This window comes from Suillus subalutaceus (genome assembly GCF_016647625.1).
Source record: "Suillus subalutaceus strain FC151 chromosome Unknown DFJ58scaffold_124, whole genome shotgun sequence".
In the NCBI taxonomy this organism is placed as follows: Eukaryota; Fungi; Basidiomycota; class Agaricomycetes; order Boletales; family Suillaceae; genus Suillus; species Suillus subalutaceus.
In genome coordinates, this window is record NW_024540373.1 from 120,337 (window position 1) to 146,438 (window position 26,102).

Here is a 26,102-nt window from a genome sequence, read left to right on the forward strand (position 1 = left end):
AGCTTAACTCAGTACTGCTGGTGGCCTGCAGGTCCTGCTTCTTTGAATATCCTTGCTTCTAGCGTGGTCAGACACTTGAGGTCTACGTCAGCCACGAAGCTGTCGGCAGGATAGCTTATCATGAGATCAGCCCAAGCTATCTTCAACAGCTAGCTATTTTTACATTCCTCGTTCCGAGCTTGGATGCGTTTTTTGAAATAACTGGCCTTTCGATGAGCAACAACATGCAGAGTGAAATCGTGCACCAAAGGCATGCAACCAAACCATTTTTCGACTTGACCGGAAGCACCAGGAATGTTTTCAGAGAACCAACGGGCGATTACTATCAAGGTCCTTCTTCGACTGCGAGATGTAGTCTATCACGGGATATACCTCCACACCACCCTGGTTCAAGTCAGGTCAGGACTGTCAAGGAGCTTCTGAAGCGAAGCAATATGCGGTTGTAGAATGCTGCTCAACTCTTTTGATGCTTGTGCTGACATAAAGTTTTGAATCAAGTCTTCTTTGCGAGGGGTATCCCAACCCATTCTCCGAGCTACGCAATACTTCATGTTAAGACTCGGAGGACTACCAATATAACCAGTCAATGCACGCCTTTTAGTTTGGTCTTGCCAGATTTTGTTCACAAGATCTCCTTGCCCGACATCACTAGGAGGTGATCCGAGACTTGATGGGAATTTGCAACCGCGCCACCAAATCACCTGCCAACGTACTCGGTCGCGTGCAGTAGCAGGGAGACTAGCAGTACCATAGGACTGAATCAGCCGCACAGGATACCAATACTTCCAAGACAAGCAAGAGCTCCTTTGCCAGCACTACAAGTGAGTACTCAGCCATATCTGAGCCAGGCTCACAAGTCAAAAGACAAGCATCAGACGTATGTGAAACAGCGCCATTCTCTTCTTGTTTGTGAGCTTTCCTGCTACTCCTGAGCCGCGGAAGTCAGTTTATGCGATAGTACAAGGTTCAATAAACTTTTGACGGAACTAGAAGAACTAACTCTATCGCTTTCAGAGCAAAGTTGTATGCTTAAACAGGGCTTGCCACTTTGCGTGTTTCCCTTACCTATGGAAAGCCAGACAGCCGCGCTCCCTTAGTCGGTGAGGTAAGAGGACTTCGTGCACCTTCGAGTCATCCGAGTCAGCAATTTTTTTTCCATTATTCTAGGATTTGGAACGTTGTTCAACCCATACTGTAGATCTGCTTCGAGTTTCCATCATTTGATTGATGTTTTTCCTATGATGAGTCACGCTCACTCGCTGTCGGTCAGAACGCTGATAATCGCCACTACTACTACTAGTATGTGCGTGACCTCCTGCGTGTCCATCTATGTACCCAATATTGTGATGACTTGCTTTTCATCTTTAAGCATTTGGTGGCTCCGAGACGTAACTTTGCTGCTGAACTTCTCCCATATGAGCCTTTTGCTCAGTCGAGCAAACGAGCAAACACGCGCGCGTTATCTCGAATTCCTCGCGTGCCAAACTCTCCGAGACAGACCAGACTGAATTGCAGTTGTCCTGTTATCTCGCCCCTGTTCCAATTTCCTTACTGATGCTTGTTTTCTTGAGTGGCTTTCTTGCCTTCCGTCGTTGTTCACCTCGTCACATGGCCGCGTCCTCGTCTTCTGCTGCTCTGTCTTCGCCATTGGCTTTGGTCCCTCCTGTCTTGTTTGTCACAATGGATCAGCAACTTGCAGGCGATGCTGTGTCTGTCGTATCTAAGCCTGCTTCGCATGTACTGAGTTTCCGCGTTGACCTCTCTGTTGATATTCGTCCAGTTGCTCGAGTACTTGCTGCGGCAATCGAAAGTATGTTCCGCCCCGGCATCAACACAAAACAGGAGCGCACGCAAACTACACATCAGAATGAATAGTAGGCTCGATCTGCCACTTTCAATTTTCCCACCTCTAGCTTTCGAATCATCCTCGGTCGCTTTGGAAGAGCCGACAACCGGAGGAGTGTTCATCGATGAGACTTCAGCGAGGCTGGGGAGGTTACATCATCTGCCCGACCGTCAGACTCACTCTATCCTTAGCTTGCGTGCGTTCTTCTGGCCTCCAGCCCCATCAATGTTTCATTTGATGGTAAATTCCGACAGTTTTGGTTAGTCTGTCGAGAATCTAGGTTGGCACGTACACATCTCAAGGATATACCTTATGTTTCTGAGACGATCCGCACGAGGCCTGAAGGTGAATTCTATTTCATGGACATAAAAAGGAGGTTTGGGCGCAATGACTGGGCCTAGTTATGACGGAGCTCTGAAAATCTATACAGTGGTATACACTGCAAAAATGTTGCCAGCAGGTTTCGAACCGACTGCAAGAGAAACAGATTTTGGTTCTGTTGTGGCAACCACTTGGTTAAGACCAGGTAAGATGAACCTCTGAGGAATCCATCCATGAGTGAATGTCAAAGTGTGTTCCGATAGCAAAAAATCTTGTGGTCGGCAGGTTTCGAGCTTGCGCAAGTCCGACAGAAACAGATTTCGATTGTGTTGTAGTAACCACTTTGGCCAGGCGAAGTTGAAAGGTACTTCCGAGGAAATGTCCATCAGCGAATCTTCAAGGCGTGTTCTGAGAGAAAAAAACCTCGTAGGCAGGTTTTGAACATGCACTGATACAGTCCAAGAGACAGATTTCGATTCTGTTAGAGTAACCACTTTGGCCAAGGCAGAAGTTGAGATGAACCTCTGAGGAATTGTCCATCAGTGAATCTTCAAGGTGTGTTCGGATAGAAACAACCTCGTCGGCAGGTTTTGAAGCTGCACTGATACAGTCCAAGAGACAGATTTCGATTCCGTTGCAGTAACCACTTTGGCCAAGGCGAAGTTGCGATGAACGTCTGAGGAACTGTCCATCAGTGAATCTTCAAGGTGTGTTCGGATAGAAAAAACCTCGTCGGCAGGTTTTGAACCTGCACTGGTAGTGACAGTCTAAGAGACAGATTTCGATTCCGTTGCAGTAACCACTTTGGCCAAGACGAAGTTGAGATGAGCCTCTGAGGAACTGTCCATCAGTGAATCTTCAAGGCGTGTTCGGATAAAAAAACTCATTGGCAGGTTTTGAACCTGCACTGGTACAGTCGAAGAGAGAGATTTTGATTATGTTGTAGTAACCACTTCGGTCAGGGCTAAGTTGAGATGCACCCCCGAGGAATTGGGCGTGTTCCGATAGAGAAAAAAAAACCCTGTTATTCGGCAGGTTTCGAACCTGGGTAGTGCCAGAGGAACGGATTTTGATTCCGTTGTGGTAACCACTTTGGCGAGGAGGAAGTTGAGATGAACCTGCGAGGATGAGTGAAATTTGAATCTTCAAGGCGTGTCACTTCCGATAGAAAAAAACCCTGTTGTTAGGCAGGTTTCGGACCTGCGAAGTACAGGAGAAACAAATTTTGATTCTGTTGTGTTAACCACTTGGACCAGGACGATTCCTCGCCAAGTTTAGACGAACCTCCGAAGAACTGTCCATGTCCGCAGGTTTCGAATCCGCACCACAAGAGAGCAGATTTCTAATCTATTCTGGTGTCAAACTGTTAGCTATGACTACTCAAGATAGGCCTTGAAAAATCCATCCATGAGTGAATGTTCAAGGCGTGGTAAAAGGAAAAGATTGTTGTCCTCGGTTACGAGTCGAAGAACATCGTGCATTGATCGTAGAATCACATGGGCACTGTGGATAGTAGTTCCAGTGAAATTCATATGATAACGGTCTGAAACTCAGAGCATTAGGTGCTGAAATTGCTGTTTTTTACTCTGAATTTTACTCTGAAAAGATACTCTGAATTTATGTTAGAATGACAAGCAAAACTATTGAACGATACCTTAGGAACATCACTTAACCCAATTTACCTATGATAGGTCGTAATTTACAAATGGCGGGAATTGAACCAAAGACCTCATGTTGATAGGAGCAGCGATCTAACCACTAAGCCATAAGCCTTAATATAGACATGGTGACACCAATATATACCAAAACGATGTCATAACAAAAATGTGAAAATTCTGCTGTGACGGTGCCAGGTCATTCAATTATCGAGCTCCACAGCAGATTGATCTCCTGAGCTAAAATGCTAGTAGGATTGGAGTATGGTGCTGAATTCTGATTCAGTATATTTTCCACTGAAATTCAAAATCAGCGCTCCAATGAAATTAACTGCATGCAATTTCAGTGGAAGTTACTCTGAAACATTCAGCATCAGCACATTTTCCAGTGATTTTCATTGGAACTACTATCTACAGTGTGGGATTAGCAGTCATTTACCAAAGATGAAATGAAATGACTAGTTTGCGTTTAATTCGATGGACACAAAACATGCCAGGAATAAGCGAGTCGGGGACTGGCGCCGGCGCCGTCACGATATGACACTGTAACTGCAGGACAAAAAGCTGGACAACCGCCTACAACCGCGCTATACTATGGAACTACCGTACAGTGCCACTGGGTATGGTAGATGCTCTTTGTGACAACTCAAATTCCAGATCCGTTTGATCGTACTCGGTCGAATACGATGCAGGAGCCACTGCCGGTGAGTGGCGATTAAGCCTCCATAGGTCAAGTTGCATTCGAGTTGCAAGAAGACCCTGTGCTACGATCTGTGACCTGAAAACAATAAACAAGCACGAACTTCTCGTTGGAGACATCTCACCCTTCAAGCATTGGGCCATAATCGCCCTGTGGAACCACGAGGTTATTTCATGAGTTGAAAATGCTTAGGCGTTAAGGATACATACCGGAACAAAGCAGATCGTAGCGATATTGACTATGGTGAATACTGTAAAAGATTAGTGTGTCGTATCAACGTTGTTCTATTCGCTCACATAGCCCAGCAACGATATAGCCTACGCTGTATTGTGCTAGCAATGTTAAAAGCCGGCAGCGTGTGGCACGATAGTGTCTGATCATTCTGTACAAGGTGAGACCAACAATCTCTGCACAAGAGTTGTGATTTTAGCTGTAATGTCCAAGTTGACGTTGAGCCATGAACGACGGACCGATTTCAAGGAGTAACAAAAATATATAGGGTGCGAGAATGAAAACGGCCGAAACCGAAGTACTGGTGTAACAACCTGGTGCGACTGCAAGAGTCCTGCTTCAGACATAAGTAGTGACTTCAAATTGAAAACACGTACAATTCGCTATGTTCGATTGTAGCCCGGATGCTACTACTAGTATTGTCATCCCACAGAAAAAGCCCTAATCAGAGTTGGAAGTAAGGAGGTCAAAAAAAGCTTTTTCCTTCTTTTTTCTTTGGGTGGGGGGTACTCACCAAGTACGATACTAACAGCGCGATTCGAACACGCCGGTCACAGTTCCATAACGCATATGTTCGTAGAATAAAGACACCTATGCATGCCAACCTCAGTGATATTCATTCGATAAATGTATCCCTTACACTCCGCGCATAGTAGAACAATCCCAAGGAGCACTATCGCCATCGGTCAGCGGGCGAGTAGGTCATGGATATTACGCTCACTGACATATGTTACTTTCAACAAGTCCCGGGCAACCCTAGCACCATTATAAGTCAAACTTTTCCAGTGTTTCTTAGTTGCACGCATACCTCAACGCTCGGTGAGAGGTCCACTGCGAACAACGTCTCGTTTAGTGAGTTGTGAGATTAAGACAGTGACAAATGTACTTCGAGCGTGCAGGGCGCATATCACGAAGGGTGTGTAACGACATCCAAGAAATAGCCCTTTCGCCAGTGTCATTCGAGAACTCAAGAGGTAGTTAAGCTGTTGGAGTTCTGAGCCAACCGCCCCACTACATAGGACACACTGCGTACCTCGTCGCCTAGGTTAGTCACAAAATCGTACACCTAGTCCGAGTGTGCGGTATTGTCATCTGTTCCACTTCGGCAACATCACAGGATAACGCACCACAATCGTCACCAGGACGACTTTCAGCAAGTTTTATAAGCATGGCGAGTTGTCCAAGATAGAACAATTGACTCACTAAAGACATTCTGTGGACACATTAAGGGCCGTCAGTTGGGGTACCACAAGAAAGATCTCGAATTGCATTTACATTTACACCTCGAGGTGGCAGCAGTGCAACTTGAGCAGAGGGGGTGTAATGACTATTCATGGGAATGGAATGAGTGTGCGCGACACTCTCAAGAGACCTTTATCGACGACACCTGCAGGGTTGGACGTTCAAGTTGAGGTACAACTGGAATAATATTTTTTTGCTAGACATGGCTTGGCCGGTCGTCACGTAGTAATATCTGTGGTCATGGGCTCAAGTTAGTATCAGTGTGTCATTTGCCGGGCTTTATCAGATAAATTAAGGGTTGGCGCGGATCAGGTTAATTAGTCGCAATGCTAAAGTAGGCCATGCATGACTGAACATAGTTATGCATACCGGAATTTTTCAGGAACGCCCTTGCCTCGGCAGCCTGGCCTCAATTGACGCGGGAGCCAGTAATTAAGTTCAGTCTCAAAGTATGTAAGTTACGTCGGGCATCCTTCTCAGACCACAGCTCGTCAATTTGAAATCCAAGCACGAGCCATTGAAACGCTAGTAGTTTCCTGCAAGAAAGTTACAGTCGGTCGTAAGAGATTTGCGGTCTGGTTTCCGGCCCTGGCTTCCTACAGCAACTCGAGCAGTAAGTAGTGGCTTACGAGTGCATTAAAATTTAACATACCTGCAGGTACTTCACTAGTTAGCGAGATTAGATTATGGAGACGAGAGCATCGTAAGGTGTGTCATAGCGAAATAAAACAAAAGAAAGGGACGGATAACCAAGAGAAAAGCTGGTCGAAGGTGGGATGACGACACAGGTGACATGAGCTGTAGTAATCGCACTGGTAGTAATGAGGGCTGCGGCAGACCAGCGCCGTGCGAGTGCACCGTCGACGGCAAGTAACTCCCTCCACTTGCGGGCGACGTCGACGTCCTTGCTCATCGGTTTCGACACGCCAGACTTTGCATACCTGAACGTGCAGACATTCGAGATGTAGATGGTGTGATTTTGGAGACGTTCGAGATGTAGGGAGATTCGAGCTTGAGTGAATTATGTAGAAGGACTTGGCGAGGGAGAGATGACAGTAAATATTAAGAAGACGAGATAGGATGAGCTTGAGCGAATTGTCTAGAAGCATAGTTTAGCCTGTGTGATGTGTTAGTCGCTAAAATGGGTAGGGACAGAAGATCGTAATGTGAGAGTGCAGAGGGAGCTCCCTCCAAGATCAGAAGTATGGAGGCACAGAGACGACAGAATCGCTGGCAGTGCCTCCAACTGAAGGGGAGATGCCAGTCGTCGAGAGTTGTGATGTGTATCAGTGTGGCAGTGACGACAGCACGCACAAACAAGCAGCATCGTCAATCAACGGTTTTCCTGGGGTAACTGGTGCCAAGCGCGTAGACCTCCAGTTGCAGAATGACAACCTTGCTCACAACCTGTTCACTTCATGTGACGGAGTACGAGTTCGAATCACACTAACCAAGTATATTCCCCCCACCACATACAGAAGAAAGCTTATGACGAGACTATGTCCAACATAAGGTCTACGACCCCACTCCGAAGCAAAAAAAAAACCTTGCCCACAAACACGGAGATGATGATGCGCTCAGATTTAGTGCGAGCCCTACCTATTTACACTGTTCGCCACTCGGTTACACCAAAGGGAGTTACTGAGTGAGGAAGGTAGGGCTGCAGGCACCACGAGTAGCAGCAGCATTTTGAGTGGGTCGCCATGCTCGGCAGGCACAAAAAAAAAGGTCATTGACGGCTGGAAGAGTGTGCTGGAGTGGTTCGTCACCCTAGGATCGTGAATTTTGAGACCGTGAATTTTTTATGGCGCGAGAGCTTCGTACCTCCTCGAGTTGGCTGGTCAACACAGACGGTTTCGCATCGAGAAATTCACGGTCCACTGCAAGTCCGCTGTGAGAACTTCACAATCTCCCAGAGTTGTAAAATGTTCCAACCAGTTTTTCATAACACAACAACTACACAACATTAAAATAAGGAAACGCTAGGAGCACGTAGGATTTAGTACAGACTCCAAGGCTATGTAAAAAAAATAAAGAAATCTGTCAAGCCTACGTTGCCAGAGAGAAGCCGGTGCAAAACAGTATTTGAGCACAGTTGCAAAATTTCTCACCCGCATAGAAGTCATCGTGTCACACTGCCGTTTTGTAACTTTCCGACGAAACTGTGCCCTGGAGGCTGAGCGCTGAGGCACTTAATTTGACAATTGCAAGTACTATCAAGGATCCCAAATTTGACTTTTTGCAACCAAAATGTCCCGATCCTTCGACTTTCCAACATAGTTTGCTGTTTCTTACTATGACCGGCCTAGGGCACCTTCTTCCAAATGTTAACTATCGACTCTAAACACTAACTGTTGACATAACACTGACGCTTACGCAGCTCTCTGGCAGGACGTAGCGACGGAGCATGCGAGCACCGATGGTCATTATAAGCTCGTGTGTTTGTTTGTTTAATACTTTGTTCGAGCACGTTTGATCTGATGATCTTGACATGAACTCCCTATTCATCTTACCGTGGATCTAATCATCATACTCGCACATGCAACACCCGCGCCATCCAACCATCTCATCCAACCCCCATTACCAACACCACCAGAAAAGGCCAATAAAGCATCCGCAACCCGCCGCGTCAGCGTCCTCCAACCAGGCAACCTCGTCCGGGTTTACAACTACCATTGCCTCTTAGTCCTGTGCATATTTAGGAATGCGATTCATTCTGGTGCTGTGAGTGGCGTGGGTAGTGGTGGGGATGTATAGGTGTTTTTTGAACGACGATGGCAAGAGTACTGATATACTACACTGCAGGATGCATCAGTCTTTTCGTCCACACACCTTTCCCATGTTTTACCGCATACATCTCTCTCCTCCCCGTTTTCTGTAATGCTCGTCGACAATATTTACTAAAGAGCATGGCGACATAGGGCTCGCTGTGTCTCCAGAAGCTGTTTGCACGACCACGGTTGGACGTAGCAGTAAGTGAATGCATGCAAGTTGGTATGTGACGATGCTTGAGGGAGTGGCGGAAGATTGGTAAGGGAGACACATCAAGGGGAGGAGGTGCGTTTGTACTGCCAGCATAATTCCTAGGGAGTGCCACGGAGACTCACAGGAAATTACCTTGACGATTGCCTTATGATCCAGTACCCAAATAGACCCAAATCCACCCGGGTCCCGCATGATAGTTTCCCGTTGACTGGTGTTGTAACAGTTTTACGTTCAGCTGAACACACTTGAGCTTGATGTGAGGATGACTAGAATGTAAAGATACGTCCAATCTTGATTTTCTTGTATTCCTTATGCGTCAGGGAATCCACTGTTGTTATAGTTCTAGCGAAAATATCAACACCCGGATGATGAATATTCCCCTCGCCACCTGTACTTGAACGCCGCCGCCAACGACAACAGGCATCCCAACCATCGTCTTCATCCCACCCTCTCTCCCTTTTACTCCACTCTCAGCGCCAGCGCCAGCGTCTGAACCATCCGAATTGAGCTTCCAGATGCGCACCTCCAGAATGCTCCCATTCCGCGCAAGGCGTAAGTTGTGTTGCATGGAACTGTAGGAGGGTGAGGTATACTCCTCGCCCATTCCCTCGCTCACCATCGGAAATACGGATGGGAGGTCTGAGTTTACTTGATCTCAGTTGTGCACTGGGATAGGGATATTCTAGAGAGGACGGCAGGGAAGTGTGGGAGAGTTGTCTTTGGGGAAAGATGAATTGAATTAGCTATGCATGGTCAAGTAGATATCACTCACTGTACTCTCATCCTAAATCATTGTCCTACCCTCTGCCGATCGGGTCGTGTAGACGCGTATTACACACGAACATGAGTACCCTCCTCATAGGCGGGTGTTGACTGCATGCAAGGATGTGAGCAAAGCACGAGAAGAAAGGGTAGATTTATATCTACGGAGAGACGAAATTAGGAATGGAATCTCGGAAGATACAAGCTCGTGTTTTTAGAACGAGGATAACTTGTGAATATCGCCTGTATATTCAAAAACAGCCAGCAAAACCGAACACCAAAGTTCTTGCAACAAAAGAAAGAAAGAACCTGGTCGAACAAAAAGCAACTCACATATTGCTCACACAGACATCCTACAAGTCGACCGGTACACCTCGCTATCATACAAGCTCCACATTCCTGCAAGCACCTGAATGTGTGAGTAGTGGTCTGTGTCAAGGGAGAGGGGTTGGGATGTAGTAGAGAACTGTAGGATGATCATAGAGTCAATTTCCGGGAAAACAAGATAAAGACACGTACATCTAAAGGATCGCAAGGTTGATCGCGATAAAAAATAAGAGAGAGAACAGTAGGGACTGTGTTCGTCGGAGGTGATAAGTGCAGGAATTTGCGTAGGTGAAGAACGAGAATAAAAGCTGCGGGTCTATTGTAGGCAGATATCTTCCTATATGACACACCCGCTGCCCAGTACTGAGCACCAGTGAGCACTGAAACTTGAGGTCGAATTTGAGAGTTGCAAGGCTTAATATCAAGATCTAAGAGTTGATAGTTACCAGTGAAAATGCCTGGGAGCAACATGGGATCATCGAAAATTCAGCCCTGTTGTATTACATAGGTGAAACTTCTCCCCTGCCAATTTCGATTTCAAGCCATCAGAGTCAGACGGAGAATTTGCGCCGTTTTCATTTTCAAATTCTGGAGAAATCTCTGAAGCCTTACATTCGTCCTCTGCAGAAGTTCTCTCTGTGTGGCAAGCTGCAAAAGATGACCTTACCGCTCTCCTTAGTCCCATATGGGATTTGGGTCGAGACTACGACAATTGTGTTGCGACCGGTATGTATCAAATGTTTTGTCAGTAGAGCGCACCTCACCAGTAACAGAGGCGGAGAATAGCGCGTCTTTTGATGTCTCCCAAGAGGAACTCGACATCTTACGCATGGAGGCCAATGCGAGGTGCCTTCGCCAAGCTGTAATTCTGTGAGTGAACGCGTCTTGCTGCTGGTTCTTAACTCAAGGTGACTGCAATGCCCGCAAAACAGTACCAGAACCACACATCCATCCCCGCACATTACTTGCCAAAAATTCCTACACACCCACGTCAACGCTAGCACAAGCAATCATGCAGTCGTCAGTGCTCCTCACAGAACTCGTCATAGTGCGAGAATGGCTTCATGATACTGCACCACAACCGCAACATCCAGAAGCCAGGATACTGGAAGTTTACGAAACATAATGTTATGCAGGCTCTACGCACAGCCTCAGGAATCAGAGAGGGTCTGGTAAAGAGCTAGATACTGATGCCATGAACAGAAGTGATGGACAATCATTAGCAGCGGATGACGCCGTGAGCCAAACAATCACCTGTCGACCACTGACTAACACGCAATTATTCGCAGGGATCTGAGAAAATCCTAGCACAAGCGCTCTATTCATTTGTTCATGCTAGCAGGTTGGTGCAGTTGAATTATGCAGAAAAACGCGTCAGCCATGGAGAGCTGCAAGTATCCGCGGTTCGCTATTGTTTCAGTGGTGAGCTATTGGCAAGTCAAGCTCTAGGCATCATCCGCGCATCTCTGATTTGCTGACAGCAAACGAGCAACGGGATGACGCCGAGGATGCCGAAGGGTGGCAGGGAAACCCACGTCGAAAAATATGGAAATCAACATGCGCAAGAGCAGCTCTGAATGTGCGCTATCCAACCATCTTTGCAGCAACTTGTTAACGTGTCCCTGAAGCCCAACCTCCCCGATCCAAAGCGCATTCTCTATGCAGCTCTCGCGCCCTTCCTGCAAACATTCAGTGTCCTCAAATCTGCATGTCGAACATGGGAAGACTATCTGTGGGCGCAGGTCAGTATCCTATGCGAGGAGAAACAGACCGCAGAGATGATTAAACTAGGTGGCGGCTTCTGGGATGGAGGCCTGTAAGTATCACAAAATATGCCTTCGCCGCCATTCCAAGAGGAAGATGCAGCTAAGGAAGAAGAGTGGGAGAAGGAAGTGACATCTACATCGGACACACTAGGTAGCGTTCACGTGGAGGACGGGTATGGCCTACATACACGTGTCTATTTTCCGTGTGCTGATCGTCAGTCAGTCCCACCGCAGACCACGCATTCCATGTCTCTCAGCTGGCCATCATCCCCGATCGGATAAGTTCATTACTGGAAACCTTTGCAGCTGGACTTTAGGATGGAGACTTCGATCCTGAATCATCAGAGTAAGCCGAACAACATGCACTTGACATTCTCCAACAAAGCAGTAGGTACCCTACGATGACGCATTTCTTCTCCCACTTCTGCCTTTATTTGCGGATGATTGACATTCCAGTGCCGCCGCTCGCAACCCAAGTCATTCTCGAGGCTATCTACAAGTGTTGGAAGTGAGAAAATGCTCTTCGTGATTTTGTTCCGCACTGATCTCCCTGTCAGGCTGCAGGCCAACGAGAGTTGATCGCCATGTGTGCTGGCGCACTAGGAGACAGCGCAGTCGAGCGATATGCGATGTTCTTGACTTCGCTCGAGCTGACTGCATACATCAACGAACGTCGATTAGCATTGACTCGCTCGTGTATGTGAACATGGTCGAAACGTTCACAGGGTGGCAGTCGTCGCTGCTAAGCAAACAATCGATGGAGCGTTCGAGGGTGGCGAGACTTGCATCTCACAAAACTCATGTGCTGAACACTATTTGCAACTTCTACCTCAAATGAAGGGACTGCTCCCTTCTGTCATTGCGTTGCAGGCCACTCCTTCCGATATCGAGCTCCTGCTACTTCGTTTCATAGAGTGGACGACGTTCGAGGATGGATCGTATGATACTGCGCTAGGACAAGCTACCGATATTTTGCGGTACTTCCTGGGTAAACTTTCTTTTGAAGTTCTACTATCATGATTTAATCCATCACTTCCAGGGGCTGGGAGGGTTTCACTTTCAAAGAACCTCGTGGAGATGCTTCCGCGTGAACTCGCCTCCATCGACCAACCTGAGGAACGAGCCACATAATATCTTCACTACAGGCAGTTCTTCACGATCTGGGACAGTCTTGACCGAGTCGTTGAGTGCCAGAGTCTAGAGGTGTCGATAATGAACCGGGACACCAGGGCCGCTTGGTTGAGCGACTACAAGGGGCTCATGGATCAGGCCTACGATGCCGTAGTGAAACTACTCACCTCGGATTGGATGATGCCGGACGGGACAGGAGAACGCCGTTCCCGCGAGCTAACTCGGGTTCGGCAGATATACGTCCCCGAGCTTATACTGCGACTGCATGTCATGCTCTACGCCTCTCGAGAGTATGTCCCAGCATAAGCATGACTTCGTATGCAGTACCTGCAGTTCTAAAACATCTTGAACAGGAATTTGAAGCGCGCATTGGAGCTTGCCGACATTGTTGTGGATTCGAGGTACAAGCTGCATGATGATTTCTTACATCTCGATGGCCGAAGGTTTGGGGAGTACCTCGACGCTGTGCGCCGGGCGACGATAGCTGGGTTGGAAGGGGGTGGATCGGGTTCTTTCAAGATTATTCTATCGTAATGAAACATTTTCTATATATTTGTTCTCTTATCTTTTTGCTACGTCCTTGCTGTAATTATGACCTTGCTGATGGGCTGCGAGGTTGTGGCTCGTCCAATTCTACTCATGTGGAAAGGATGATCGATGATCTCTGCATTCTATATCACGCAAAGACTGAGTAACAGAGACGCATGGAAGAAGAGTCACACACAAGTTTGTGGGGGTGACTATACCGGACAAAGGCAAAGATGAAGCACAGAAAGCAATGTACAAGAGCAAGTATAATGGGCTTGTCTAAGATAGGCCTCACTCAAACACCACCAACGTCACGTGATGTGACAACGGTGTGACTCTCACTCAAACTTTGCGGTGCGTAAAAGCTGAGCGCTGAGTGCTGAGCCTGGGGGGAGAGGGTACAGACAATAGAAAGGTGTATATAGTAGTACTAGTAGTTGTATAAAGGTATATAGGTGCTTTAATTGAGCTCGGCGAGATCATCGAAAACAGACAGTGGGAGAGTGCAGTGACCACGATACTTTTTCGTCGCAAATGCAGCTTGTTTGCCGTTTAAACCCTTGCGGTATGCGTCCATAAAACGCAGTGATCGTGTAGCAAACCTGTACAACACAATTTAATTAAGAAAGTAATGTAAAGATGAGTGTTACTCACTTTCGCATTGATGAAAGTGGAACAGCTTCAAGAGAATCAATAACGTTCTGCATGAGCACTGCCTCGGACGAGCTTGGCGGCAATTGTCGATAATGGCGCTTGGCAAATCCCCAGCACTGCTCGATGAAGTTGAGTTCACAATGAAATTTCGGCAAGAACAGGACCTTGTAACCGCGTTTTTCACAAGCAAGTTCAATGTTAGATTTAACATTCAAAAAGTCGGGCTGATTGTATAGCAAACGTCGACAGCAACAACGATTGATGTTTGGGTTGCATCGGAAGTTCGGGCACTCCGCACGAAGTTTTTCGCAGCCTTCAAAACCACGCTCCTTGAGAATTTCGGCCATGCCTTTGAATCTGCCAGCACGTTCATGACCTTCCGGAAAGTAAAAACACTGTACTCTCCCATCAGGCAACACACCATCTGCCATGCAAACTTTTTCATTGAGTGCCTTGCCATCAGCGCCATGAACTGGCTTGCCAGTCGCTGCCTATCACGGTTCTCTCGACTCCAAATGGGATGTTCCCAGGCTTCGTGGGGAATTTCGGCATGCGACGAGCAGAAAGTGCATCGTCAGCCCGTTTCAAGTGGGTACTTGCATTGTCGAAGACGAGTACATGCCAGTCATGTGGGTAGTGTCGATCAAGGATGTCCATGGCCAATTCAGCATGTTGGAGGATTGATGCATTGGTGAAGTAGCCGTCCCGGGATTTTCCCGCACGGAAAAGTATTCTGGCAGATTCTTCACCACAACTTGAGCGCAGCCACCCGTAATCAGCTGAAATGAAGTCTGCGACCATCAATGAGGCCCCTTCCCCTTTGGGACGAGGCCTCGCAGTTTCATTTCCATGCACCCAGTAAACTTTGCGACGGTCATTGGCATAGAATGTGGACTCGTCATGGAACCACAAGACGACACGCTGGGTGTGCGGGCAAGGCTCGTCACTAGCTTCTTCAAGACCATCCTTCCACGCACGCATGTGTATGAAGAGTTCTGCAATCGATGGTAGGAATTTTTTTTGACGGTATGCAACGACATCGTCACGTTCATGACCGTCAACATATTGACCTGACGGAGACTTTGTCCAGCGAAAATCCATCATGTGCATCCACCGTTGAGCAGTTGCGAGGGAAATTGTCTTCTTCAGGCCGTGTTTCTGCTGTACATTGGGTTGTGCAAGGTAATCAACAATGTCCTGTGCTCTGACATATTTTCCGATGCTTTGCAGGTGCATGTGAATAGCTTCGGCAAGGTCCCCTTTATCAAGCAGGGACACATTCCAACTTCTGTAAAGGTTCATCGGGAGGTTGCCACGGTGCTCGACAAATGAACGTGCCCATTTACGAAGGAGTCGGGCTGTATGGGCAGCTTTTTGGTGAGCCTGTGCTGTGTCACAAGAGGCTTTGGTCCATGTTCGAGGGTTCTGTTGATCAACATACATCCATAGGAACATTCGCATCATTTCGAGACGCTTTCGAAGGACATTGTCCCCAGAAAATGCTAAGTGGCCAGTTCCATTTTTGCGGAGGGGATTCAAGATTTCGATGAGATCTAAGAGGGCTGATTGACATGCAGGAATGGTGGGTGAAACACGTCTATGGCCTTCTTGCAGCTCATTATCTTGCACGGAGCCTTGTATCTCTTCTCCCGGATCATCCGAGGCATCAAAACCCTCATCCTCCAAGTTTTCAGTCTCTGTGTGTAGTAGCTCTGAATCGGACATCTCCTCTTCTTGAGCTGACAGAAAATATTGCTCAACCACTGGCATGTCTAAGTGGAGAGACTGCTGCTCAGATTGGTTGGCCAACACTTCCTGCACGTCACAAAAAGCCCCAATGGACGTGGCTGGCATGTCTGACACGTTCAACACGTGAAACAGTGTGTTTGACGTGTCGGACACATTAGGCGTCAAATTTGGCGCTGGATCATTAATCTGCGAAATATCGCATCAGAAAGTTAATTTCGGCTGTAATTAATGTGACTACTCACATTCTCTTTGTTCTCTTTATTGATTTTCTTCTTCTTGACGAGTGCCTTTGCGAGATTGGCATTCCTTGCTGAGTCTGCGCGAGTCCATTTGCCCATTGCTGGCGAGACAAGAGAGTAGGTGTCTGACTTAGTCAGCAAGACTGAGCACAAATCGTGTTATTGCATTGCTTTACAGGCAATAATGGTAAATCTGTTTCCTGTGAATGGTGAGGGGGTTATATAGGCTGTAACACCTGAAAGCTGTTTACTATTTAATGTAGTGTAGCCTCTGAAATAAGCAAATGTCACGCTTTCCTCCCTCAAAATTGCAGCAGCGTGACTAAATACATCACGTGACGTTGGTGGTGTTTGAGTGAGGCCTATCTTAACATACATAAGCACGAATAGCCGCCGGTTCGGTGTCAATTGTGTCCACCCCGTCATGCAGTGCAGCACTGATGCAAGCTCTCATACTGCTGCAATGTGCGTGGTGCAGTACTTATGCGAAGTTCTTGGCTTCTCCTATCTGTTTGTTTCTCATCTCAAATTGTCATCTGCGCTGTTTATCTTCACTGTTGAACAGCATGGCTACCACTTGCACTTTTCATGGCTTGGTTGTTATTCAAAATGCCTCTCGGTTCCAACACGACAACAAACATTTCTGGAGATACGACGGTTACATTGCTCTTCCTGATGGGGATTTGGCCGTCGCCATCTTCACGTTTGGAGCTAATACCGCTTCGAGCGAAGATGGTATCTATCTCATGCACGCTCGAGCTATGATTGGTTCTGGTGTCTCTGACGAAGGCACGACTACTCACGCATTACATTTCTATGCAATTGATGTTCGCATTTTTATACTATTAACTGTTCTCACTCATTTTGCTCTGCAGGAATTAGAACCTCTTGATGACGGCAACCGCGCGTTGCCGATGCTCTTTGTAGCAGGCAAAGTTTCTCGAAGCAATTTTGCTTTAGAACAAGATCATGGCTTCGACATCGACATTTCACAATATGTTTTTGCACCTCAGCAAAACATTCGCGTTTGTTGCTACTATCCACAAGGTCATCCTCGCTTATCCAAAACTCCCCTACCTTCCGCTTCAAAGCACGTGGTTGTACAAGGCACTATCTTACGCATTGAGAACGAGCGTTGCGTCCTTGCCGTCAAAGACATTGCATTCGGGCCTAGCGACAACGTCGTGGCTGGCCCTACGTCCGATGTCGTTTCTTCTACATCATCTAAAGGATTTGATTGGAGTGGTAAGAAAAAGTGTAACACCAAATCGAAGGATTCCGCAGATGAGAAAGGTAAGGAGAAGAGCAAGAGAGGACGAGAGGACGACGAAGAACATGACGTCATACCTCTGTCGACTTCTAAAGCTGGGAGTTCCAAAGCTGCCCGGTCTTAACTTACTCTGTACTTTGGTCTGTATCTATTTATTTGCTATTTATGCCTCTTTCTCCTTCTTGAGATCATGAACGAAAGCGTCATTGGCGGAGTGATTCTCAACACATGCAACAAGAACGAGATTCACGGCGCTGAGTACCAAGTGATAATGTGTGTATTCAACTTCAAATCATTTGCTTCGACATAACTCACTCCCACCAATAGCTTAATGAACATGAATTGTTCAGGTGATCCAGATAGGTTGCCATCTTTGCCTTTGTTGACGCCCACTCCCGCACCTCAGTGACATCAGCCACGATCATGGTGGCATCACCTAAATCATAATCCCCCTGCTCCAATCATTCCTCCTTCTTGGAATTGCAACTGCCCTCGCTGCCACGCGTTATTATTATCCATGGAAAAGGACAACTTTTGCTGCGGAAATGGGACTCGACTTTTGCCGCAACTTCGACCACTACCTGCCCGGCTTCGTGGCTTATTAAACAGCACTGCCAATGCACGCCATCTCATGGAATTTAGCAGAGTCATCAACAACCTATTTTCTTTCGCTGGCATTGGCATTGCAGGTGGGTTTCAACACTTTCAAGGGGCGGGTCCTCCCGCTGTTGCAATAACTGGCCGCACCTATCATCTCATTCGAAATACTGAGTATGCGGATCATTCCATTCACTGGTTTTGTACGACGAGCGTCAACGACAGTTCAAAGCTGAGCAATTCGGTGTCCATTCACATGTCGTCCAAGCTCTGTCTCAAGATCTACGAGACGTGAATCCTTATGTTGATCATCTTCAGCACTTCCACTCCTCCTCCCAACGTCGACATCGTATCTTAGAACTCAAAGACTTCTCCACCAATGGAGATTTTGCTGCTGTAATGCATGCTTCCAATTCTACAGATATCAACCCGCGCTCGGTGGTCATCCGAAAGACATGGTCACCGCGAGCCAGAATTCATTAACATCCTCTCCCGACACTATGAGCCACTGCACTACGTGCTCTTATTTCCGCATGGAGATGCTGGCTGGGGCACAAACCCACTACCAGATGCGCTGAGGCTTTCACAAATTGATTGGTATCAAAGCCGTCTACTTGCCAATGACGACGAATGATTCACACTGTTCGGGAGACTATGCTGCGAATATTTAGTAGACATGTATTCCCGCACAGATGAAGAACGACTGGCTTACATCCTTCGTGAAAGAAGATTTCGCGCCAATGAAGTCCATCAACCTCTTCAGGACGAAGCTGCTGACGAACAGATGGAACCTATCATCAAATTACCTGCAAGCTTTGTTGGATCACGAGCATGGACTTCGGAACAAACCTCTGATGCCATGGCTCTTGGTCACAAGCATGGCAAACCGAGCTTCTTCTGCACTATGATGTTCAATCCAGATTGGCCTGAAATCCGTCAACGTCTGCGCCCAGGGCAAACAGCTTCCGACATTCCGGTCATCGTCGCAAGAGTCTTCAAATCTTCGACTCGAAAAAGTCTTACACATTCTGCGGACACATTTCGGCACCAAAAAATACTTGATCAAAGTCATTGAATTTCAGAAAAGAGGTTTCCCTCACGTGCATATTATATTCAAGGTCTGCAACAACATGCACTGGATTGATGCTATACAGAATCTCATATGTTCATGCTGCAGGTGGATCCTGAACCTCCTTTCGATGCCTTAGATGACATCATTTCTGCTGAACTACCTCGGAACAATCCTTCACTTCATGAAAAAGTGGAGAAATATATGATGCACAGTCGTGATCACCTTTCCCGTCCAGGTAGTCATTGTAATCAAAACGGAGTGTGCATATACGGATTCCCACATCAAGTACAACCCACGACATCCGTAGATGAACACGGTCGACTGCACTGGCGTCGAAGAAATGCCGAAGACAGCTGGGTAGTTCCATATTGTCCCGCATTGCTCAACTTCGCCAATTGCCATTTTCATTTCGATGTCGTTTACACTGCAAAAGTATTCAGCTATCTGTACAAGTATTTGTACAAAGGATCCAACACCGCATTCTTTTCTGTCGAAGATCAGCAAAACACAGATGAGCCCACGCCTGTGAACGAAATTTCGGACTACCAAAAAGCACGGTATCTGTCAGCTCCAGAAAGCAGCTGGTGAATTCTCGGATTTGAGACCACACGGAAAGAGCCTGCTGTTGAAAGCCTTTCCGTTCATCTTCCGAATGAGAATACTCCACAGTTTAGACAAGCAGCGGGCCAACGGTCGACGACATCACAACTGCATCACTACTTTCTCCGCTCGCAGGAGCTCTCACATCTCCGTTATGAAGAGTATTTCGAGCAATTTGTGTTGTATCCCTACGACGAAGACGAGATGCTGACTGAACGTGATTTCCTGGAGAAAGGAACAAGGTGGCGTGGCGAGAAAGAAAGCAACACAAAGAACTCATGGGAATAAGGTGGTCCGCATTGATACTGTTCCCATTCGAACAGGAGAGCTTTTTTATCTCCGCACTCTGCTCATTCATCGGGCAGCTACATCATATCGTGATGTTCGGACCATCGGTGGAATCACATTCAACACATTTCATGAAGCTGCATGTGACTTTGGTTTGTTCGAGAACCAGAACGAAGGCCACCTTGCTCTACAAGAGGCCGTGCAACATCTACGCACTCCGGCTCAACTTCGTTTTCTGTTTTCGCAAATCTTACTTGAAGGCTATGCAGCCATGCCACTCTGGGATGAGTTCAAGGAGTTGATAGCGGCAGATCACATCCTCGCATTAGGAGATTGCATAGCAGGATATGACCTGGACTCTGCAAATGATCGACGACCACTTATCACACCGAGGCAAACATCTGTCAGATTATGGATTACCGACTGCGTGACGAAGATCTTTGGAGGTGTTCAATGAAGAACTCTATTTGCGAAGGAACGAGGCCATCTTTCGCGCCGAGAGTGAAAACATGCACGATCAGCTCAACGCTGAACAACGTAACATTTTCCAACAGATTTACGAAGCAGTGCAGAATCGAAATGGCACACTCTTCTTCATCGAAGGTAGACCTGGGCGAGGGAAGACATTTTTGGTGAAAGCATTATCCTCTGCTCTGTGAGCTGAAGGTCCCATCCTGTTGATTGTGGGCAGTAGCACTCTTTGTGCCACTGCATATGACTGAGGACGGACTGCACATCACATGTTCAGAATTCCAGTCACTGATGATGCGGTCAGCCTTCACTCCAACATACAACCTTTCTCAGCACGCGCAGACCTCATTCGAGAAGCATCCGCTATCATCTGGGACGAACTTCTGATGATGAACAAAGCAGCTTGGGAATCAGTAGACAATCTGTGCCGTTTCATTTGCAATCGGCCTCACACACCATTCGGAGGCAAACTTTTCATTGGCCTTGGAGACTTTCGTCAAGTAGCTGCAGTCATAAGCGGCGCAGGTGAATTTGCCACACAAGCGGCTTCAGTCAAATCTTTGCCGTTATGGCGAAAATTGCGTGTCCTTTCCTTACACACTCCCATACACACAGCTGCAGATCCAATTTTCACTGCTTTCATTGACAACATTGGAGAAGACACTTCCGGCAATTGACAGAGCCTCAATCTGTTGCACAAATTGAACAGACATCGAAGAGGCGCAAGCTTTTTTGTTCCCACAGCACATCCTAGCAGATGCTCGCACTTGCCTCACTCACGCCTTTCTCTCGCCACGCAACTTCTTTGTGGACGAATTCAATGACCTGAATTCTGCAATCCCTACTTGGTGATTACAGTAAGTGTCGAATATTCATGCATGGCATAAAATTTGATCAAACATAGCTTCGTATCTAAGCTCAGATATCTTAAAAGAAGCAGACCACGCACCCATCGATGCACCCGAACAAACACCTGACTACCTAGCAATGCTGTCGGCTCCTAGTGTGCCTCCCCATTGACTCGATCTCAAAGTGAATTGCATATGCTGCAATTCAATGAAATCTTTCTGTTGAAAAGGGATTGGTTCGCAATGCTCGCGTGCGAGTCACAGCTCTGCACCGTCGCTTCATCGAGGTCCAACTACTCAACAATACCGAAAACCACTGTATTCCACGCATCACATTTTCCTTTCGTCCTTATCGCTCAAGCTGGACCGTGAACCGAAAACAGTTTCCTTTGAGACTGGCTTATGCGACAACTTTTAACGGTTGTCAAGGACTCACGCTATCTCGCACTGTACTAGATCTCAGAACGGATGCATTTGCGCATGGTCAACTGTACACGGCACTTTCACGAGTAAAAAGAAGAGAAGACACATTATGCTTATTTTTGGAGGGAAATGAGAAACAAGACTGCGCGAACGTCGTATATAAATCTCTACTGTTGTAAAAACTTTGCAAGATATTGTGGATCACAATGACTGAAGGTCATGGCTTGTATATATATAATTCTGGTGATTGTGCAGGTTCAGGATGCTCCCTCTGGTGTGGAACAAGGTGCCGATCCCCAATCAGCACTTCAGGACGCCAAAGAAGCTGTAAAACTCATGAAGCCACTTTCGGTACATGTGACATCTGGAAAATCTGCCGCCAACAATGTACCAGCGGATCTCGAAGGTGCATCTAATTTTCAGGACAGATATCTTCAACCCCTCAGGATATTCGACAGTATTATCAGGACGCTTGCGGAGGTATGGATCATCTCTCTTGATCGGAACCGAACCAATTCCGTTCCATAGGTACATTCATATGCCAAGTTGGCACTGAGTGTATTGTCTTGGGCCACAAAGGTATGTTTGGTTTTGTTCTCATTCGTGTCCCTTCCTCAGTCGTTATGCGTGCAGATAATTCTTACTCAAGCGGATTGCGATACAGCAATACTCGACCTTCTCCAGAAGTTGGGTGATGTTTATGGCTTCATTACAGAAGACAAGAGGCTTCACCAGATTTCGTCAATGCACACTATCCTTGGACAGATTTCTCAGCAGATCCTTGAATGTGCCTATTTTATTAGAGATTATTCGGAGACCAAAAACTTTTGTGAGTCTTTAGCAAGTAATTGCACTTTTCACAGTCTCAATCTTCTACTATTATCATAGGGAGTAGAGCCGGAAAGAACATAGGCTGGGAAACAGATGATGCAGTTCGAGGGTATGGCGGAATGTTAGATAAGCTCATGGACAACTTCCAGAAACAAGTTACTCGCGATGTAGCCATTTATGTCCATCGTACAGGTAAGGGTTTGTACCTGCTTCTCCAACATCTATTTATACGTCTCCAGGTGAAACACTAGATCTCAGCGGTATGACATATGCGGATGGTGCAGGACGAGATACCGGGAAACAATGCCTACCAGGGATGCGCATGGAAATCATCTCCGAGATCACAGACTGGGTCAACAGCACCGGTGACGGTGTTCAGCGTGTGCTCTGGCTATCTGGCCCTACAGGCAAGGGCAAGTCGGCTATCGTCCATATGATTGCTAATTGGTTCAATGATGTGGGAGGGCTTGGTTCATGTTACTGCTTTGATCACCAGTGAGATCATCAGGAAATCAACCCGGAATTGATATGACCAGGTAGAGCTGACAAATGAAACCCATTATGATACATCTAGATTTAGAATTACACATTATTATCTTTGTGCAACATGTATATGAAAGAATATATGACTATGTTAGGGACATATCATTTTGTTAAGTATCTTATAAGTATGTGACACATATATGAAGAAATACATGACTATGCTAGGGACATATCATTTGATATACATCTTATAAGTATGTACCATCTGTATGAAAGAATATATAGCTATGCTAGGGGCATCTCATTTTGATATGCATATTATAAAGGTTGACAGCTAATACCCATTATGATACATCTAGATTGAGAATTATACAATATTATACTTGCACAACATGTATATGAAAGAATATATGACTATGTTAGGGACATACCAATTCATTGAGCATCTTACAAGTATGTGACATATGTATGAAAAAATATATGACTATGCTAGGGACATATCATTTTGATATGGATCTTATAAGTATGCAACATACATATGAAAGAATGTATAGCTATGCTAGGGGCATTTCATCTTGACACGCGTCTTATAAGTATGCAACAAATATAAGAAGCAATATATGACTATGCTAGATATGTCATTTTGATAAACATCCTATAAGTAGGGATCAATGTGATACATGTCATGATTTAGCCTTAGATATTATTATTGTGGTGTCACACATACAGTGGCTCAAAAAACTGTCCGCATGTTTTGACATTTTTCACTATCTATGATATTGTGTGAGAATGAACAGATTCCTCAAGGACATACTTATACCACATTGTAGTATGGCTTCAAGGCTTTTATTTGAGCCCTACACCGTGGGAATCGGCGGAGATATGGTGGAGATATAAGGCTTATAAAATGATGACTCATGTGGACAGTTTTTTGAGTGTATATTAAAACTATATAAATCATTATTTATGACACCATAAAAATCATGCCACTATTATATAAATTATAAAGTGGTGTCATTATGTTATTTTATGACTATATCTAACTATATAAACCAGAATATCTCATGTATCATAGTCATAATCACCATGAAAGCCATCTCCTCTGCTCAAAGAGATAATATCCTCTCTCTGTCTTATGCTGGCCTCTCTGCTCGCTAAATTTCCTCTAGAACTGGAATATGCAAGTCCACTGTGGCCAAGTTCATCAAAGAAAGCCACCCAGACAAGGAAAACTCTTGTGGAGGACGTCCATCCAAGCTTACCTCTACTGACAAAAGGGCTATTATCCAACATATCACTACAGGAAAGGCTGATAATGCTGTCCAAGCCACCCATTATATCAATTCCACCATCACTACCCCTGTCTCTTCACAAACTGTGAGGAATGTTCTCAAGGCAGCTCATCTCAAGGCAGTAACAAAGAAGAAAAAGCCTCTTCTCTCCATCAAACATAGGCAGAGAAGACTAGCCTTTGCCTTAGCTCATCAACACTGGACTGTAGAGGACTGGAAGCATGTTATATGGTCAGATGAGACCAAAATCAATAGGATTGGGTCAGATGGGAAGGTGTATGTATGGAAAAAGAAGGGAGATGGCCTAACAGACAGAGAGGTTAATGGGACTGTCAAGTTTGGAGGAGGTTCTTTAATGGTATGGGGCTGTATGGGATGGAATGGTGTGGGAATGCTTGCTGAGGTTGAGGGGAAGATGAATGCTGAGCAGTATGTGGACATTTTAAATGACCACTTGCTGCCTAGCTTGGCAGAATCAGGGATTGATGAAGAAGATATCATTTTCCAACAGGATAATGATCCCAAGCACACATCCAGAAGAGCTAGGGAATGGTTTGAAGAACATAACATCAATGTTCTTGACTGGCCAGCACAGTCTCCTGATGTCAATGTCATTGAACATCTCTGGGGAACACTCAAGAAAAAGCTTCAAGCCTATGAAAACCCCCCTAAAGGAGTATGGGAGCTTTGGGAGAGAGTAGCAGTGGAATGGGGGAAGATCACAGCTGAGGATTGCCAGAAATTAATTGAGAGTATGCCTAGAAGGATAGAGGCAGTAATTAAAGCCAAGGGAGGTCATACAAAATACTAGAATACCTGGTTATTACTGTAAAATACTTGAGTCAAAAAACTGTCCGCATGAGTCACCATTTTGTGAACCTTGTATCTCCACCATATCTCCACCGATTCCCACGGTGTAGGGCTCAAATGAAAGCCCTGAAGCCATACTACAATGTGGTATAAGCATGTTTTTGAGGCATTTGTTTGTTCTCACACAATATTATAGATAGTGAAAAATGCCAAAACATACGGACGGTTTTTTGAGCCACTGTATCTAACATATGATATGACCATGCCAGAAAGATATCACCTTGATGTGTGCTTTGGAAGCAGACAACAGTGTGATACTTCCATGTTTTAGTCTTAGATATTGTTATCACAGTGTCACACATATCTAACCCATGATATAACTATACCAGAAAAATATCACCTTGATGTGTGTCTTGGAAGCAGACAACAGCATGATAGCTGGGCTGTCCCTGCACTGTAATTGAGTGGCTGCAGGTCATCACAATCCTGGTAGACTTATAATGTCTTGTGACATTTTTTAAATAGTGGGATATATCTTATCTAGATTGCATAGAAGCTGAAAAACTACAATTGCTTGCATTCACCTGGTCATCACCAACATGGGAAAAGCTTGACAAGCATGGATTACTTCAGAGTGAATTTGCCAATGGACCAACAATGCTAAGTGATTACAGAACAGTATCATGTAGTCTCGGCATGGATGTCGCATCACAGGCGGGTGCGACAAAACGAGAGTGTAGTCTAGCAGTATTGAAGTACTAGTAGTAGTAGTAGTAGTAGTAGTACGAAGCAAGAAGGGCGAGAAACTCGAAAAGCTGTGCCGCCGTGTAGACCTCATCCTACGTACGTTCTCATGCCTCGAACTTACTTAGTAGAATATAATCATTGAGTTGTTCTGGGACCGTTAGTACTAGTAACTTCGAGGATGTCTCCAACACCCCATTTGCTTATCATCACCCGTAAAATAGATGTCTAACACAT

At 46.0% G+C, this 26,102-nt stretch overlaps 7 protein-coding genes across 7 annotated transcripts; 4 read left to right on the forward strand and 3 right to left on the reverse strand.

The window, feature by feature from the left end:
• Nucleotides 1-4,313: 4,313 nt before the first annotated feature.
• DFJ58DRAFT_73326 (uncharacterized protein) lies at nt 4,314-6,357 on the reverse strand. The gene is made up of 16 exons (XM_041386274.1): nt 6,141-6,357; nt 6,029-6,080; nt 5,957-5,966; nt 5,881-5,900; nt 5,787-5,819; nt 5,640-5,736; nt 5,562-5,584; nt 5,479-5,509; nt 5,394-5,426; nt 5,268-5,344; nt 5,131-5,194; nt 4,993-5,076; nt 4,819-4,929; nt 4,732-4,772; nt 4,647-4,672; nt 4,314-4,600 (listed from the first exon to the last, which is right to left on the reverse strand). The coding sequence occupies exons 1-16, from the start codon at nt 6,197-6,199 to the stop codon at nt 4,423-4,425; spliced, it is 939 nt and encodes a 312-aa protein (XP_041239559.1). The 5' UTR covers nt 6,200-6,357; the 3' UTR covers nt 4,314-4,422.
• Nucleotides 6,358-10,523: 4,166 nt separating this feature from the next.
• DFJ58DRAFT_718154 (uncharacterized protein) lies at nt 10,524-13,500 on the forward strand (the record flags this gene model as incomplete). The annotated part of the gene is made up of 17 exons (XM_041384440.1): nt 10,524-10,566; nt 10,676-10,795; nt 10,978-11,180; nt 11,232-11,306; nt 11,359-11,411; nt 11,435-11,491; nt 11,513-11,648; nt 11,698-11,860; nt 11,891-12,008; nt 12,059-12,117; nt 12,160-12,181; nt 12,227-12,311; nt 12,393-12,535; nt 12,561-12,823; nt 12,875-12,906; nt 12,985-13,256; nt 13,320-13,500. 17 exons carry the CDS (start codon nt 10,524-10,526, stop codon nt 13,498-13,500), a joined length of 2,025 nt encoding a protein of 674 aa, XP_041239560.1.
• A 392-nt stretch (nt 13,501-13,892) lies between these two features.
• Nucleotides 13,893-14,252, reverse strand: DFJ58DRAFT_808326 (uncharacterized protein). Its single transcript, XM_041391290.1, has 2 exons — nt 14,149-14,252; nt 13,893-14,096 (listed from the first exon to the last, which is right to left on the reverse strand). Exons 1-2 carry the CDS (start codon nt 14,199-14,201, stop codon nt 13,955-13,957), a joined length of 195 nt encoding a protein of 64 aa, XP_041239561.1. The 5' UTR covers nt 14,202-14,252; the 3' UTR covers nt 13,893-13,954.
• DFJ58DRAFT_707849 (uncharacterized protein) lies at nt 14,240-15,450 on the reverse strand (the record flags this gene model as incomplete). The annotated part of the gene is made up of 1 exon (XM_041383768.1): nt 14,240-15,450. One exon carries the CDS (start codon nt 15,448-15,450, stop codon nt 14,608-14,610), a length of 843 nt encoding a protein of 280 aa, XP_041239562.1. The 3' UTR covers nt 14,240-14,607.
• Nucleotides 15,451-16,560: 1,110 nt separating this feature from the next.
• On the forward strand, nt 16,561-17,530 carry DFJ58DRAFT_844987 (uncharacterized protein; the record flags this gene model as incomplete). Its single annotated transcript, XM_041393118.1, has 3 exons — nt 16,561-16,601; nt 16,702-16,963; nt 17,012-17,530. 3 exons carry the CDS (start codon nt 16,561-16,563, stop codon nt 17,528-17,530), a joined length of 822 nt encoding a protein of 273 aa, XP_041239563.1.
• A 2,942-nt stretch (nt 17,531-20,472) lies between these two features.
• On the forward strand, nt 20,473-20,622 carry DFJ58DRAFT_666491 (uncharacterized protein; the record flags this gene model as incomplete). Its single annotated transcript, XM_041382564.1, has 1 exon — nt 20,473-20,622. The coding sequence occupies one exon, from the start codon at nt 20,473-20,475 to the stop codon at nt 20,620-20,622; it is 150 nt and encodes a 49-aa protein (XP_041239564.1).
• A 1,335-nt stretch (nt 20,623-21,957) lies between these two features.
• On the forward strand, nt 21,958-23,038 carry DFJ58DRAFT_688642 (uncharacterized protein; the record flags this gene model as incomplete). The annotated part of the gene is made up of 5 exons (XM_041383350.1): nt 21,958-22,185; nt 22,234-22,284; nt 22,339-22,534; nt 22,594-22,728; nt 22,776-23,038. Exons 1-5 carry the CDS (start codon nt 22,042-22,044, stop codon nt 23,033-23,035), a joined length of 786 nt encoding a protein of 261 aa, XP_041239565.1. The 5' UTR covers nt 21,958-22,041.
• Between the last annotated feature and the right edge of the window lie 3,064 nt (nt 23,039-26,102).